The sequence below is a fragment of the Pomacea canaliculata genome, linkage group LG5 (genome assembly GCF_003073045.1).
Source record: "Pomacea canaliculata isolate SZHN2017 linkage group LG5, ASM307304v1, whole genome shotgun sequence".
NCBI lineage: Eukaryota > Metazoa > Mollusca > Gastropoda > Architaenioglossa > Ampullariidae > Pomacea > Pomacea canaliculata.
This window is the reverse complement of record NC_037594.1, coordinates 23,032,734-23,050,526: the sequence shown is the minus strand read 5'-3', so window position 1 is coordinate 23,050,526 and position 17,793 is coordinate 23,032,734. Positions and strand designations below refer to the sequence as shown.

General features: G+C 39.7%; 2 protein-coding genes and 1 long non-coding RNA gene across 3 annotated transcripts; all 3 read right to left on the bottom strand.

Annotated features, from left to right (window-relative positions):
* Window positions 1–800: 800 nt before the first annotated feature.
* Window positions 801–4,652, bottom strand: LOC112563797 (INO80 complex subunit C-like). Its single transcript, XM_025238135.1, has 5 exons — window positions 4,575–4,652; window positions 3,952–4,137; window positions 3,528–3,636; window positions 3,042–3,109; window positions 801–1,433 (listed from the first exon to the last, which is right to left on the bottom strand). The coding sequence occupies exons 1-5, from the start codon at window positions 4,650–4,652 to the stop codon at window positions 1,281–1,283; spliced, it is 594 nt and encodes a 197-aa protein (XP_025093920.1). The 3' UTR covers window positions 801–1,280.
* A 2,019-nt stretch (window positions 4,653–6,671) lies between these two features.
* Window positions 6,672–14,203, bottom strand: LOC112563794 (retinol dehydrogenase 2-like). Its single transcript, XM_025238126.1, has 6 exons — window positions 14,067–14,203; window positions 13,023–13,185; window positions 11,234–11,398; window positions 9,432–9,690; window positions 9,085–9,248; window positions 6,672–7,053 (listed from the first exon to the last, which is right to left on the bottom strand). Exons 1-6 carry the CDS (start codon window positions 14,067–14,069, stop codon window positions 6,854–6,856), a joined length of 954 nt encoding a protein of 317 aa, XP_025093911.1. The 5' UTR covers window positions 14,070–14,203; the 3' UTR covers window positions 6,672–6,853.
* Window positions 14,204–15,760: 1,557 nt separating this feature from the next.
* LOC112563798 lies at window positions 15,761–17,416 on the bottom strand. Its single transcript, XR_003099127.1, has 2 exons — window positions 17,338–17,416; window positions 15,761–16,219 (listed from the first exon to the last, which is right to left on the bottom strand). It is a non-coding gene; the product is annotated as an uncharacterized LOC112563798 (long non-coding RNA).
* Between the last annotated feature and the right edge of the window lie 377 nt (window positions 17,417–17,793).

The window sequence follows — 17,793 nt, the reverse complement described above, 5'->3', positions numbered from 1 at the left end:
ACTGCATTCATATATCATGTGATACAGATAAAAATTGTTTGATTTTTTTAGTAACAGAACTTTAAGGTGAATGAGAATCAGTTTCTGAACTAATGATCTTTCTGACAAGTCTAGACAATTGATATGGCTGTATGATCGCGATTATACATAAGCATATTGTATAGTTAGCTTCAAGGATTTAAGGAGGGCAATTTTTGTTAATGATTACCTTCAGCTCAATGCAATATCTGGGTGAGTAGTTGTCCCCTTTTGTTTTAAAGATGCAAAACCATAAGCATCACACACAGAAAGAGGTCTACACACCACAGACGTCAGGATTGTACATGAATATTTTTGTTTACGTTGTCAAGACCTGAGCCAATAGAAAAGCTGGGTCCAAAGGAACAACTAGCAATTAACTATGAGCAAATGTGTACAAACTAATGTAAAGATTTTGATCTTTATGTGCATTATGCTTGCAGGTGGGTATCCTGAGAATGGAAGATGGCTGTTCACCCAGTAGTAGTATCTTGCAATAAACAAGAGATTATTCTTATTACTAGGAATTACAGGGAAATCAATAAATGGTTTAAAGTGGATCTCTTGCACATCATCATCTCAAAGAACTGGATCAGCATTAAAAATTTTGAAAGCAGACTAGATCAGGTAATCATCAGAGCTATGTTAAAAAAGAAAGTGGCAAAGATCTTCTTGTAAATAATTGTGGTTATTTTTGCTGACCTATATATAACTACTATAAGCATCCTCCTAAACTTTGTTATAAACACTTGCCATAATAAAATGTGTCAATCACAAAATGCAATCTCAAGTTTTATTCTTCCACTTCAATGTTTATCAACATCATGCTCAACCACACACACTTATTTATATATCTAAGCAAATTTTCTATAAAATTTACAACGATATATAACTATACTCCAGTTACCTTGCTCTTCATAGTCATTCTCGCAGTAAAATCAGAACCCAAGCATGTAAACTTGGTGTGACCACACCATTCAAGAAAACCACCATCTGAAAGCTGACTCTCAGTTCTGCCTAGAACTGTATCCAAGATGACGGTAAGCTTAACCTACTTAAACAGACACCCACACACCTCTAGCCATCCTCTAGCAGGCACTGTTAGCGAAACATTTAACTTCAGCTGTATCCAGTTCAATGGTCTTCACTTTTCCCTTGCCCAGTCCTTGCATCAAAAAAAGTCTTGAATGCATTGTCTGTGTATACTGGAACAATGTCCATGTTGGCAAAAAAATGAATTCCACTGCTGCTCAGATAAACGATCATATCAATTCCTTCAGACTCAAGGCACAGGAGCCGATGCCTTTCTCAAGGCCAAAATAACCAGTTACAAGATCACTGGGCAGCATGCGTACCCGACTGAATTCCTCAGCATCTGCAAATCTGATTTTTGTCTGAGGGTCTGTGTACTTTGCCTGCAACAAAGACAAATGTAAACATTAATGACACTACTACCAATGTGATGTAGCATCAGCATTGTTATAAATTAACATGATCACTACTCAGATGATTTAGAAACTTTAAGCACCTCATTCCCCTTGGAGTGTAGGGTCAAGAGACTACCTTTACCTATTTTATTTTATTGCATATTGCATCATTTGTGTTCTGATCACATGTACTTCCTGAACTTAGGTCCTGACTGCATCATAGTAAAATCATCTGACCCTCAAATAAGTAAACTACATTCAATAGTCAAGGTAACGTCAGTTATCCAAGGGAAGTAAATAGTGAACTGCCAACATGTACAAACTGACAGATTTTTCTCCCCTTTAAAACTATCTAAACTAGATGACACCTATTTGTTGGTCATTTATTGTTTATAACTATATTAATATAACAATCACGGATACAATACAATTTATTATTTACTTCTGTTCAAAACAAGAGATAAATGTTGTCCTTTGTTTGGAGCTACCATGTGTAATAAACAAAATACACCTCACACACCCACACAGTTACACATGCCCCCCTGTGACAATTGCTGGAGACTCGCCATAATTAGTGTTAAATGTAACAGATAAGAAAACTAAGGTTCATTTTGCCAGTCCTGTTCAAGACTGCTATCACAAGTGGAAAGAAGAACTTGGCAAACGCACATTTCTTCGCAAACTGCTGTTTCTATCTGCGGCCAAATGGTAGCATTTGGCAATGGGGATGTAGTTGGTGAGAGGGAGTCTGTGATTATGCTGACAGCTTTTAACCTCACAGCTGTAGGGTAAAGATCATCTAATGGATTTTGGGGAAAGCCAATTCTCTCTACCTGTCTTGACCACACTCATAAAACAAGCTTTATCCTTGATGGAGAGAAGATCTAACTACAGAAGCTGAGGAGCTGGGGGTAAGGGGAATTGGTGTTTTATGCCGAGCCAGCAACTAAAGCTGCATCACGGAGAGGTAGCAAACCCTGGAAACAGATGTCACATACAGAGAAAGTACAGCGTGCCCGAGATAAGAGCTGTGGAGACTGTGCTCACAAGCTGACCCTTTGTGGGTGGTAACAGAGAAACTCCCTTATCCAGAGCATATCTCTGACAATCACAGCCCTGTATACTTGACACTAATCTTTGAAAATAAACAACATACCAAGGATAGACCAACAGAGGTCAAGGTAACTGATCTGAAGCCATTTAGCTTTGTAGCATGTGTTATTTATGGTACTGAATTAAAAGACCGAGGTCTTAATAACTTAAGAAGCAACAAGAGTGAAATTTGCTGGAAATAGTGCATAATGAAGAAAAAATGTTGCACTTTCAGAAAAAACTGACAAGTCAGGAATAGATGACAACAAATAAGTGACTATTGGGTTCAGTTGTTGGGTGTAGAACTTTCAGTCTTCAGCAAAGTTCATAAAAAACTCATCTACAATAAATGCACATAAAATGTTTAGAGCAAATCTTAAGGCTAGGCAATAGACAATAAAGAAAAAAATATCAAAAGAAATGATCATACTAAATTTGGCTCCTAATTTCTGGCTTAAAAACTCACATCCAATTTCACTTAAAAAGTAGGGGACACAATCTTACCGAGAGACCTGAAAGGTCTGAGTACTTTCTGGCTGGCTTAAATGAAGGTGGGGCATCGATTAAGCTATCTGAACATAAAAACACAAAGAGGATATACTTTAGTATTTTAAATTATAAATGTGAACAGGACTTTGAAGGACAGATACCTATGGTGAATGTGCACACATAAAAAACTGGCACCTATACTTTACAAATAAAGATTGATTTGAAACAACTGTCACAGAAAAACTGTCAAGACTATACTGCATGTGTGTCTGCACTTGCACACAAGTTTATGTACACATCTGGCCAAAATATAATGAGCGCACATATATATATATACACACATATGAAGGCACATGTATGTGAAATTAAACTTACAAAACTGATTTTAAATGTATTAAAAAGAAATCCATACAAAAGTCATTAATCTATCCAGATTTCTTTGTAAAATCAAATGAAATATTTAATCAATTAAACAATTAACTAAACATGAATATGTCTTACATGTAACATCTGAGCACTGCCAAGGTAATGATCTCTCTGTCGCCACTATTTGTTTTAGATTCTTCCAGACTCTTGTTCTTTTGGATCCTGCTGCACCAATGCTTGAATGCTAAAAAAGATGTGTCATCATAAATCCTAGTACCATCCTGACTACACTATTCTTATGGTTAGTTTGGTTATCAATAGCGAATTGATCGAGAAAGGATACAATACACATGCGTTTACACAAAAAAATTTTAGAACTCAACATATTATCTGCCAAGAAAATTCTCACAAATTCTAAAAGACAGCTGGATCTATTAGCACTACATTAAAAAGTGTATGATAATAACCTACACAGGACAAAATAGTATCAACACCCTCACTTTATAATTAAAAATACTTTAATATTTAAGGGAATTTTTAGACTAACAGTGACACTTACAACAAAATTTGGATCTTTAAATATGGCTGCCGAAACTTTCTCCACTGGGGTATCTTCAGCTATGCATTCAGTATTACCTCCAGGAACTGTCAAAGTTTCCTGGTTTGAGACTGACTCCACAGCAGCTGACACATCTTTTTCCACTGTTATGGATAAGGCAACAGGGGCAGGTAAAGGAAATGATGGCTGTTAGAAAAAAAAGTTCAGGGATGAATAAGATTTATCTTACCATTAAAAAGTTGTCTGAGTGAAAGAGAGAGTGTGTGTGAGCGAGCGTTTGTGTACTTGTTTATAGTATACACATCTTCATTAACATGTTTGCTTTGTCTACCCTGTTCACATTACAAATATTTATATCATATGAACATTAAAAACAACTTAGCTTCAACATTAACTATAACGACATGTTTCCTTACAAATACCTGAGTATGTGTGGAGCTAATGAGCATCTCAAGTGCCAGAATTGAGAAAATACTTCTATCACGAACTTGTACACACGTCCATGCTTCTCTCTGGTTTTGCTCTTCATTTGTGGTATTACTATTAGTGCTCTAAATGCTATTGTTATTTCTTTTAATCCAAAATTTCCAGGGAAAACCATTTCTAAAAAATTAATATCTTACACTTTCTGGTCTTTTTCTTTTGGCTGGACTAAAGCCGGAGACAGTACGGACTCGTGAAGACTTTCTGGTAGACGCCATTTCTCTTTTTAAGGGATACAACTCCTGTACGCAGAAAATTGCTAATACCAGTAGCGGCCCCTGCAGACAACGGAAAAGGCCGTCTGCTAATGATGAGCCACATGGCTGGATATACAAAGAACTCAATCGTTAATGCAACACATTGATCATAAATGCACTTTACTGTAATACAACAACGACGACGTACAGCAGCGGCGGCGATGATGATGATGATGACGACGATGATGATGCTTAAAACAGTTCCCATTGTAAAGAGTACATGAATACTTTAAATGTGTTCTTTGTAGGAATCTTTCTTCCTGGTTGAAAAGGTGTTACTGCAAATACAAATTTTACATTGTATGAACCCACCTAAGATATCATTCCTATAATTCATACCTAGTCGTCTACGAGGTTTCTGATCTTTGCCACTGGGAGCTTATTTCTCTATTTTCCCCTCAAATTCTCCCCCTACCCACTATCGAGCTGCTGTTGAAGGTGATGTCAACTCGACGCCATGACGCGAACGATGGGATGCCCGCAGTTCTTTCCGTCCCTCCGCTCGAGAGCAGTTGTCTAGCTGCCGGTGACAAATATACCAGTGTCGCAGGTGACGAGAGAAGCCAGTAGGCGGAAGTAACCATGTTTTTATTCTTCAGACCTCAGAGCCTTAAGATAAAGACGTTAGTAGACCGTTTATTGAAGCAAATGCACATGCAGATGAGAGGAATGATCATTATTTTGGAACCATTTACCCAGTTGCACACATCGGCCAGGGATAAGACCAAACCAAGTAAATAGATTCAGTAAATCTATCAAATTGTTTTATAAAAATATAGACTAAGCGTTGTCTGTAACTGTCTGCGAACTCATCTTGAGCTTGACGAACACTCTCAAAGGATGTTTGTGGTAGAGGGGACCTACCCGCGATAGAGATCGAGTCCTCCTGTCGACCTGCAATAGAATTTAGTCCTGTCTACTTGTCACATTTGCACGTGATGATTTTCACAGTTGATCGCATCTATGGTGTCTTCACCAGAAGCTCTTGTAATCTTTCAAGAACTCAGCGTGCTTTCTTCAGATTGGTGTGAATGGTTGTTACGTAAAATAAAAACAACATTTAGTATTTGTATAAGGTGTCAATATAGCTGGAAATGTATTGTGCGTACAGCATCTCACCTGACAGATGATTTGTACACTGCATCTTTACCAACATTTTTTCGATTCATGTTGAGTAAGGCGGTCGGATGTCATTTTGAAAGAATGCGGCAAACTTGAGAATGATTCTTGGTTTCTGTCGTGTTTCTGTTTCTGTCCTGGCTCTGTGAGGTATGTTAACACGTTGTCTGTATTATTCTCACTACAAGTGATCAGAGAAATCTGTTGGTTTTAAATATCAGCTAATATCTTGGATTGCGGTTTTTTTCAGCAGGAAAATCTTTTTGTCATTTCTGAGCTCAAAGACATCTTGCCTTTTTACAGAAATAAATGTCAGGAACTCATTGCTGGGCATAGTACTAACAGAAATGAATGATACTAACAATATCATTTCAAAATTTTATCGGGACTTTTTGAACATTGAATAGCAAGTTTGATTTTTGTTTGCTGTCATATCGATGACTTGATGAGTGGGTTGGACTTTGTTCACTGGATGGTGGTATTTTTGCATGTATCCATTTTGTGTGTGTATGTTAGGAGATTTGTGGTGCACTCGTCCCACTTCAGAACCAATATTTACTACTCATTTATAAGAAAACTCACTTCAAACATCAACAGTTGCCAGTAATTCACATAACTGAAATATCGCTGAGACACTTCTCGCTTTCAGAGGCAGTTATAAAGATGGCGAACCCCAATAGATGGAAGAAAGCATAGACTTCAAATAGATAACATTACACATACGTGTAAATATTGAAAATAAATGTAAATGAACAGGTAATAAATAGAAAACCACGGAATGAGGAAAAGAGACATTTTGAAAAGCAAATGTTTCAATTTATTTCATTTCGTAGATTTGTGTTAATCGTCTAACCTCAAAATAAAACTTCAACATCAAATATGATAGCACGTATGCTTATTAATAAATTATTCTACTTATGCGTAACATTTAATTAAAGATTTAAGTATCTTGATGTGTGAGGGAAAAGGTTTAATAATATGTATGTTTATAGTATTACTGTTTGATGTCAAAGTAGACTGGGTATTTGCTATCAGTGTGCAGATCACTCTCCTAATTTGAGAAGAATCCAGTCGGTGAGGGGCGTAGGCAAGTTCCACAACAGGCGGTAGAACAGACGCACGTCACTGCCCACCAGCTGCCTTGTCGGCGGGAACCGTGACGTCAGAGCTAAGACGTAGGCGTCCACCACCAGGTGCAGCTTCCGTGAAGCCTTGGCAGAGGCTCTGGTGATAATCTTGCCAACTAACCAAAATTAAATAGAGAGAAGAGAGACAATCATACAGAACATTGTTTTGTTATGCTCTTGTCTACTAGCTCAGCATAGAACTTCTACCGCCATCTTGTGGAATACTATTAAAGGCAAGAAATAACGGAAACACACATCTCTTCACACATCTCTTATTCAACTTTTATTTCTGGACTGCTGGCAGACAAATTTTTCCAGTTAACTACTAAAACGAGGCATGTTTGTACAAAGCTTCCAGATCGGTCTCTTTCTTTGTTTATTTTCGCTGCCATGACATAACTAGAAATAGAGCTATGGTGTTGGTCGACATTTGGAGGTACTAGACCGTCGGTTGGACATAAGGCTAGGAAGATGTGCCACCGCTTTTCTCCCCTGGAAGCAGTAGCCTGTGAACCAATGACAGCTTACGTCACGACGGATATTGCGAAGAGTAAGGCCGGAATCAGAGAAGGGGAAAGCAGCGGTCAGAATACACCCTTTAAATTTAAGTCCGCAGTACACCTACAGCAGGACAACAGTGCTGCTTGTTATTGCCACCCGCGGGACACAGGTAGTGAATAGGAAGCCAGTCGGGATGGCGCTGTAGTCGCAGACCGCGTTACTAGTGAGGAGGGGGAGAAAAGGGGGTGTAGTGTGGGCTGGAATCAGTCAAAGTGACCACCTGTGTGTTAGCTACGTAGTGATTGGATGTAGCTAGGTAGCGCAATGGTCGGAGTATGCTTGACTATGAGTATGAGAGAGGATGATCCTCGCAGATGACGATTTATCATTGTGATCGCGAAGAATCATTGTCTTCACATTGGGCTCTCGAGGAGGAAAGTTGTAACAGAGGTATATTCAAGGTTGTTCATATTCTCCGCTGTGAGTCTGGGAATCGTGACAGCTCCAGCACAACTGACTCAATAGGTGCATAAGACCCACTCTATCACAGATTGCACAACACTTCATCACCAGTAGATGTTTGGTCTCAGACAGCAAAGTCTGAGGATGGTAGATAAGCGTTGGTCCTTGTTAGGCGCTGCTAAACTCGAGACAGCAGTCCGGCCTAGAGGACGAGACAGACACGTGGTGACACACGGCGGTGCCAGAGTCTCTGCGCTTGTGAAGTGACACCAACGGATTCTCGGATGTCAGCAACATCGGAGGGCCCTCCACGTGGCAAGAGACTTTATGTGACGAGATAAGAGGCAACTGTATGTTACATGAGTGTAGTGTGGTGTATGTAGTAGGGTAATTAGTGACTCAGGATATCTGGACTAGGCATAGAGGAATAACTGGACGCTTGAAGAAGGGCGATATTTGAGATTGCTATTTTGTAAATTGTTTGAAATATTATGGATTATGAGTAACCTTTTTTTATCAAACTAAGTTGCCTAAGCTGTTTATTGGAGAGGTACGCTGAGAGCTCTGAGTCAATTAAAGTATAATTAGCAATTTAGTGTAAGTGTGCGCGTACGGTAACTGTCGGCGAGAGTTGGTAGAGGTGTCGAGAGTGTGATCAGCCCGAGGCAACGGCAATCGCAACCTCTAACAATCTTCGCGTGCTCATTCCCGGGAGTTCACGACAACCGTCGAGACTAACAGCAGACAACTTCGCAAGACGCTAAGCGTTGGTCTCCGCAGACAGACAGCAGTTCATCTATACACGTCCATGGTTACACGGGTGGATGTGTTTACGACCTAGTCAGTCAGTCGCGTGGCTAGTCATTAGAAGTGTTCTTCGCTGGTTCTCATCCTACTTTTTTAGTTAACCAAATTTTAACCACCAGCTTAGCATACACCAGGAAATACATACACCAGTAAATAATAATACAAACATTCAACTATTGCTTTTATATCGCATATTTACTTATCTTGTTTGCTATATGATCTACTTACAATAATGATTGTTAGATCAGATTATTAATATTAAACTCATCAAATATAACCGTGTTAAATTAAACCGTCATTATGAGGCTAAAAACTTAATAGTCAATTGTTTAATATAAGAAACAGTAAAAATATCTCAAAAAGATAACTGAACTCACATGCTTCCACTGTCAACTCTGGGTAATGTTGTCTAATGTCAGCGGGTGTGGCATCGTAGGACATCTTATGTGACTTGAATAGAGTATCCTGTCTCAACAAATCTGTTTTGAAGCCTCCAGGTTCTATGATGCACACCTGTACACCCTGTCTGTACACTTCTCTCCTGCAAAAATAATCCACCGAAGCATGATATCTATGACGGTTCTAGGACTTTCTACGATCAGATATACTTTGTCAGTGACAGGATTACATTAAATGTGGAAACGCTTCTTCAAGAATGACATGGTTTACTATTAGCATATCTCAAGGGCTTAAAATTATTAAATAAATATGAGTATAGCCGTACCGAAGACAGTCGGAGAAAGCCTCCACGCCATAATAAGACACGCAGTAAGGAGGGGTGCCAACGGAGATTCTTCCCGACATGCTCGAGATGTTCACAACACGTCCTCGCGCGCGACGCACGAGCGGCAGGAAAGTTCGAGTGACGTCAATCAGGCCCAACAGGTTGACCGCCAGACATGTCTGATACCCATCACGTGACAACCACTCGCTTGGACCGATAGGACCGACGATGCCCGCATTGTTCACAACACCCCACAGACCTTCCAACAGCGCAAAAGTCCAAGTGTTCACATTAGTGTTAGTGTTCACTCGTCACTCTATGCGTTTGTGCGAAGTGCAGTCAAAGCACACGTGGTCGTCCATAGAAGCAAGAATGTCTGTCACATGACTAAGACTACGTCTTCACACCCAGGACATTCGCTGAGCTTCGTCTAAAGCTGCCCGACGCTCTTACACCCTTTGTGTAAATGAACAAATACATAAGGGAGAAAACACAGGAGTCTTTAGATACGTTCCTTTTTCGATTGCTTCCCTTTAGAGACTGAAACAATCAGCCAATCAGGTATTTTCTCATCTTTAAAAGACTTAAAAACGTGAAGGTCTGTTTACTTGAGCGCCATATTGACATTCGCTGCTGCTACGCAAGTTGACGTGGATTTGTACTCAAACAACAGAAAATTAAAAGAAAAGAGTAAGTAATATTAAAATTCTAATGTATATTCTAATAAAATATGATCTTGTTTGATACTTTATTTTTATTTATATTTTTCTTAATTTCTGACTTTTGAACGATTTCTGAAATCTCTGCCCCATACAGTTATTATCTTTGATGTGAGCTTACCAAGGAAATCAGAATCTATAATTCTTAAAATTAACACCACGCAAATGTTTTTAAAATGCTCTTTTAAACGGTGTATCACATATAGTTGCATTTTTTGTAGGTTAACAGAGATAATTTAAAAAAACAAACCGGGGATAATTTGTTTGTTGTGCTCCGCAGTGACAGCGTAGTGGGTAAAGAGGAAGTGTTGTTTACTACAATATCAAAATGTTAATGACGAAAACAATTTATTTTTGGCATTACGGAATGTTTGTGTTGTTTTAGCATTTCAATTTTTGGCCAATATAGTAGTTTTCAAAATATGTATGTACACTTTTTGTCACATCCGCCTAACTGGTCACTGCTTATTGCGATTTATGTTTGAAACAACTTTTATCAGTTGATGAATTAGTTCATAACTCATGTAGATGTGTTGTGTTGAGGCTTGTTTAGACAATTCTTAGCAAATTTTATAGCGTTTCTGTTAAAAAAAGATTGATACAATACATTTCTTTATGTTTGATTTTACGATGTATTATTCATTGGAAAGAAAAATATTGTTGAGTTCAGTTTTTAACTGAAACAAAAAGAAAATCTTTAGAAAATTTGGATTCTGATATTTCTGAGCTATTTTCCATTAAGGTGAACAAGATGATGGTGTGATGATTAAAATACTGAGACAGTATTGATTTACGACTTCCAATGTGACAGACAGACGGCCAGGGTCAACTCATTACTTATTACTTTCAGATCAGTACAAGTTTGAACACGAGCGCAAAGAGACAAACTGCGAGCAACAGAAATCGGAGGTATATCTAGCAATTAAACACTTCGTCATGTCAGGCGTAAAAAGTCAAAAGAAAGTAACATTCATATTTTAGTGATGTCCAGCACAATCAAGTCAGTTAATGTGTAACACGATGTCATCATTACCATAATTAGCATCTCAGAGTGGATAATTGATTGTATAATTATTATCTGACCTTGACCCTCCGGCAGTCTGGCGGCCACAAAGTCTCTGGCGGCGCTGATACTCTTCTCGTCTGTGACGTCAAGCACCAACGTGGTGACGTGAGAAGAACTCTCTGCCTGCAGTTTCTCCGCCCCTTGTGACGTCAGACAGGCGGCAAACACGCGGAACCCTAACACTGCGAGCAACAGGAGAAATACATGAGTGTCCTCAATGGTAGTACATTCGGGGGGGGGGGGTGAGATATACATATACAGTGATGTACGTTGTAAACAAAAGGTTAAACATAATATGGAGATAATATATATTTCGTGTGCGGACGTTTCGCCGCATTATGTCAGAGAGAGAGAGAGAGAGAGAGCTTACTTACTTCTCAAAGAATGAAAGTAACTACTAGATTACACAATAATTCTTTATTCCAAACAAATTTTACACACAGACTTCACAGACAGTTCACTTTGATTATCACAGATTATGCGCAACAGCTTTGAGAAAAAACATTGATACAATGGCGAGAGAAATGTGTGAGCTAACGGTTCACATGAGGAGGGATAGTGAGAGAGAGTTCACTGATACATTGATACAATGGCGAGAGAAATGTGTGAGCTAAGGGGCGTCACACACTTGACTTCGGCTAAAGGTCCCGTGTGAAATGCCGAAATGAAGTGCCCCGCGCCGAAACGTCCGGCAGTGAAACGTCCGGCGGCGAAACGTCCGGCTCCGAAACGTCCATGTACCATATATTTATGTACTTTGTAAACAATCGAACAAACAGATAGGTGGAATGTAAATTACAAATCTCTAGATTCGTTTATAAAAACTGTACATGTCCGATTAATGGTTGTTCTTTGATGAACCTCCACATCACTGTATACACGTGGCCTTATCTCTTCAGAAGTCACTACGTTTTCACATGCGTTTTAACATAAAAAGTTAGTTTCTTTAAACGATATTGTTTTCGTACATTCTTAAATTAAATTAACTGTTATACAGTCAAATCTCGCTACTATGCCACTCTCGGTATTATGCCACTTTTGCTCGGTCCCGACTATAAATTCAATGCAAAATAAATTTACTATGCCACCCCAGACTCTCGCTACTATGCCACTTTTTTGTGACTGTTAAAAGACACAAGTTGTAAAATTCCGCGCAGTGCTCGATTATTATACTCTATGGTAGTGTGGGACATTGCAGTTAGGTGGGATGGAACATAGCACGCACATAGGGAGGGTGGAGGCTGGCGATGGGGGGAGGTCGCTGGCCGGGTGACAGCCCCGTGACAGAGGGAGAGCGGGAGGGGGTCGACTAGCCACAGGATGCAGGTGCGCGGATGTGGTTGGGAGGGGTGGAGGATGAAGAGGTAAGGGGGAGAATGAGAGGAGACAGCTAGCGCCAGCCGACGATTCTTGAGAGCTTTGGACTGACAGATAACTTGAGCAAATAAAGCCGTTTTTACGAACCCTCGGTATTATGCCACTCTCGCTACTATGCCACTTTTGCTCGGTCCCGGTAGGTGGCATAGTAGCGAGATTTGACTGTATTAAGTAATGATCATTTGTTGGAGTATGCTCAGTGTCTTCCTTTGCTTTGCTTTGCCTCTTACAGTCGTTTCCTAATCAGGCGATTGTGTATACCCGAACCTGCTTTACGAAGATCAGTTCAAAGTAGTTGTTTTCTTTATTCGAATGTTTACCATACTAAGATGTGCTTCCACGGGTTCGATCACGAGTAAAAGAATAAAATACAAACAGTAATTTCTATAATCGATCGAATATTTGCTAGTCAACAAATGGCATACACACCATCGAGCCGTTTAGCAAGCAGATTGCCGAAACCTGTGTCACAACCTGTCACGAGTACGTGCTTTTTGTGGTAGTCGCCGACACGTATACGTGACCTCAGCCACGTCACCAGCTGGTAAATTAACACTACAGCAGGAAACAGGCCTGCGACGAAGCAGCAATTCTGAAAATAAACAAACAAATACAACGACCTGCATTTCACGAGTAGTTTTCACATTGTTAGAGAAATAACAAATATAGATGGTGAGCTATCTTTTGTGTTTCGTTACCTATGATGACTGTTTAAACATATTTGTGCCTATTTGGGCCTAATTTGTTTTTCTCTTTCTTTGTCCTCTGCGGCCGCCACCGTCTTGCAAGGCAGTCTTCCACCATTGACACTAGACAAAGGACGGTTATATTTCCAATGTCACGGTCACACTCTCAGTACAGGTCACATAGAAGCACTTTACGCATTGCTGCATTCCATACATCGCAAATAAAGATCAAGTAAGAATGATTCAGGTGCACTTTTCTATAATTTTAGTGACATTAATACCTTACAAGTAAAATGGAAAAGGAGGAGGGTGTGGTGTGTCATCTGCCAGATGGCGTATGTTGACAGAAGTGTGGTCCTACTCCCTCAAATAGCAGCAGGCATTGACGTATTCTTTCACCAGCTACTGTTAATATATCTCCCATTGCATGTTTCCACCTTCTGTCTAAAGTTGATTTATCTGTTGGATTGCGTGCTTATCTCAACTTAGTCTTCGCTTAAGCTCGACATCAATCTATTGCTGTACCTTCTTATTGTTTGCTGACAATGTCTGTCTACCTTTTATCTACAACTTTATTACGGTCGTCGTTTGTCATCTAACTGACCAACGGGTACTTGAAGCATGTGTGAAAGATTTTCTTTACAATACCTAAACAAGACTTTACACATACGCAGACAATACACACTCTCAACTGCAGCTAACCTTTGGTGCACCTCGCTAATGCGACAAGTGAAATCTCTGACAGCAATCGCTTAACTATGAACACTAAAGTGCTTGTCCAACTCACCATTGTCGGCAGCTTGATTGTTCAGCCTCGATTTTGATGTGCAAGCAGCAAAGCCACCGACAAAGTGAAAGGTGAATCACGTGTCTATGTGTGCAGCAGGTGTTCACGACAAACCGCGCAGGTCCGCGCTACTGTCGCCCGTCGCCCGTCGCACGCGGCGATGTCTGGTACTCAATGGCCGTCCTCTGATCCACTCATTGGTGTAGGGCCAACGTTCATTGCCGCTTTCAATGGTCATGTTCTCTATGGTGTGACATTCGGGGTCTAATGTAAAGACTTTTTCTTAACTACCAGTCGCATCTGATCACTAGAGTGTCATAAACCTGCTTCATATTTTTCATATAAATGTTTGTTTAATGTTAACGAAATGTAAAGTTAAGCGGATGACAAGCGGTTTGTGTAGAAAGACATTTTCTTCACTACCAGTCGCATCTGATCACTAGAGTGTCACAAATTTGTTTCGTATACTTCATGCAAATTTTTGCTGAATGTGAATGAAATGTAAAGTTAAGCGGAGGAAAAGCAGTTTGTGTAGGAGAACGAGGGTTTGAGCTCCTCACGACGACCACCCTTTTGGTGATGTAAATTGTCATTGAGGGGCTTTACTAGATTGATTGGTAAAAAGAAAATAGAGTGATTTTTACTGGGAGTAGGTTTCATTTAGTTGAACGAGAAGAATAGCCTGATTGTTTTCTCTAGTGCTGTGTAAGTCCAAAGCAAGTCTGATAAATCATGTACATTACTCGTGTTGAGGTGTTCCTTCTATACTGTTATCTTCCTGTGTTAGCTAGTGCTGTTGTATTTGAAGTTCTTGAGTCTTTGTGTGTGAACGAAATTCTCGGGGTACGTTTGAACAAAGAATTGTTATCCACATCTCCTGACAAAGTCAATCCACTGGCGTTTGTAGCCATTATCTTTAGCAACTAACTTCTTCTGAGTGTCAAACAGAACATACAGCAACAACACTTTGTCCTGGTCTGCTTTCTTGAGGATTGCATCTTTCTTCTTCTAATTTAGCTCACATAGAAGGCGCTTTTTTTTAGAAATACTACCCTTTGTGTTTTCTCGACATTTTTTAATAATGACCAGGAATAAAAAGCATTAAAACAATATTTCTCGTGCCTTCTAGTCATAAAATACATCTGGAAAATGTTTTTTTTAAAAACTTTATGTTCTATTTCCACTGATGTTTGCTGAGCGCTCGTCATGCCTTTTAAATCTGTTTGCGACTCGTCTCCCTAATGCTCATTTAGTCCTTTGACAGGGTGGACCACTTAAAAGTAGCACGACTCCTGCAACATCTGTCCGCGTTCTTTCTCGCGCCTCTAAGGAGTTTTGTCCCATTGCTGGAGCTGATCGAGAGATTTAAGTAAACAGTTTATTGCTTAAGACTTTCCCATTCGCATTAAAATTGCGTAGGTTTTTTTTCTGTAGAACCACTTCAGAACCAATTTTTTACACTCATTATTAAGAAAATCACTTCACATCAAACAGTTGCCAGTAATTCACATAACTGAAATATCGCTGAGACACTTCTCGCTTTCAGCAGCACTTATAAAAGATGGAGAATCCCAATAGGATGGAAAAGCATAGACTTCAAATGGATCACCTATACACATGTCACCACGTGTAAATATTGATAATAATGTAAGTGAAAGTAATAAATAGAAAATACGGAATCAGGAAAAGAGACATTTTGAAAAGCAAATATTTTGATTTATTTTCTTTCGAAGTTTTGTTCGAGACATATATATTTTCATCAAGTGAGCCTTTAAATCTTCGACAACAAATAGGATAGCACGTATGCTTGTTAATAAATTATTCTACGTATGTGTAACATTTAATAAGAGATTTAAGTATCTTGATGTGTGAGGGAAAGTTTAATCAAATGTATGTTTGTAGCATTACTGTTTGAAGTCAAAGTAGACTGGGTCTTTGCTATTAGTTTGCAAGTAACTCTCTTGATTTGACGAGAATCCAGTCGGTGAGGGGCGTAGGCAAGTTCCACAACAGGCGGTAGAACAGACGCACGTCACTGCCCACCAGCTGCCTTGTCGGCGGGAAACGTGACGTCAGAGCTAAGACGTAGGCGTCCACCACCAGGTGCAGCTTCGGTGAAATAATGGCAGAGGCTCTGGTGATCATCTTGCCAGCTAACGAAAATTAAATAGAGAGAAGAGAGACAATCATACAGAACATCGTTTTCTTATGCTCTTGTCTACTAGTTAAGCATAGAACTTCTACCGCCATCTTGTGGAATACTATGAAAGGCAAGAAATAACGGGAGCACACACCTTTTATTCAACTTTTATTTCTGGACTGCTGGCAGACGAATTTTTCCAGTTAACTACTAAAACGAGGCATGTTTGTACAAAGCTTCCAGATCGGTCTCTTTCTTTGTTTATTTTCGCTGTCATGACATAACTAGAAATAGAGCTATGGTTCTGGTGCACGAGTCCGGCGGACGCGTTGGTAAGCAGACTGACAGAAGGTGGAATGGGTTAACTGTAGGGATGAGTTAGCGGTTGGAATGGCTTTATGTCGAGGAAAGGATAGTCGACATTTGGCGGTACTAGACCGTCGCTTGGAGATAAGGCTAGGAAGATGTGCCATCGCTTTTCTCCCCTGGAAGCAGTAACCTGTGAACCCATGACCGCTTACGTCACGACGGATATTGCGAAGAATAAGGCCAGAAGGGTAAAGCAGCGGTCAGAATATGCCCGTTAATTTTTAATTTTTAAGATTTCTTGTGTCACGGTCACACTCTCAGTACATGTCACATAGAAGCACTTTACGCATTGCTGCATTCCATACATCTGTCACGGATCAGTCCGTGCCTCCTTTGTTTTTCGGCAATCCCGCCTGAGTTTGGTGAAAGGAAGTAGAGGGGGGGAGCGGGGTGACGTAGCCAGCCCTGTGTGTGTGTGTTGCCCCTCTGCCATGGACAGGCATCTTCATTAACATGTTTGCTTTGTCTACCCTGTTCACATTACAAATATTTATATCATATGAACATTAAAAACAACTTAGCTTCAACATTAACTATAGCGACATGTTTTCTTACAAATACCTGAGTATGTGTGGAGCTAATGAGCATCTCAAGTGCCAGAATTGAGAAAATACTTCTATCACGAACTTGTTTACACGTCCATGCTTCTATCTGGTTTTGCTCTTCATTTGTGGTATTACTATTAGTGCTCTAAATGCTATTGTTATTTATTTTAATCCAAAGTTTCTAGGGAAAGCCATTTCTAAAAAATTAACATCTTACACTTTCTGGTCTTCTTCTTTTGGCTGGACTAAAGCCGGGGACAGTACGAACTCGTGAAGACTTTCTGGTAGACGCCATTTATCTTTTTAAGGGATGCAACTCCTGTACACAGAAAATTGCCAATAACAGTAGCGGCCCCTGCAGACAACGGAAAAGGCCGTCTGCTAATGATGAGCCACATGGCTGGATATACAAAGAACTCAATCGTTAATGCAACACATTGATCATAAATGTACTTTACTGTAAGACAACAACGACGACGTACAGCAGCGGCGGCGATGATGATGATGATGACGACGATGATGATGCTTAAAACAGTTCCCATTGTAAAGAGTATATGAATACTTTAAATGTGTTCTTTGTAGGAATCTTTCTTCCTGGTTGAAAAGGTGTTACTACAAATACAAATTTTACATTGTACGAACCCCCCCTAAGATATCATTCCTATAATTCATA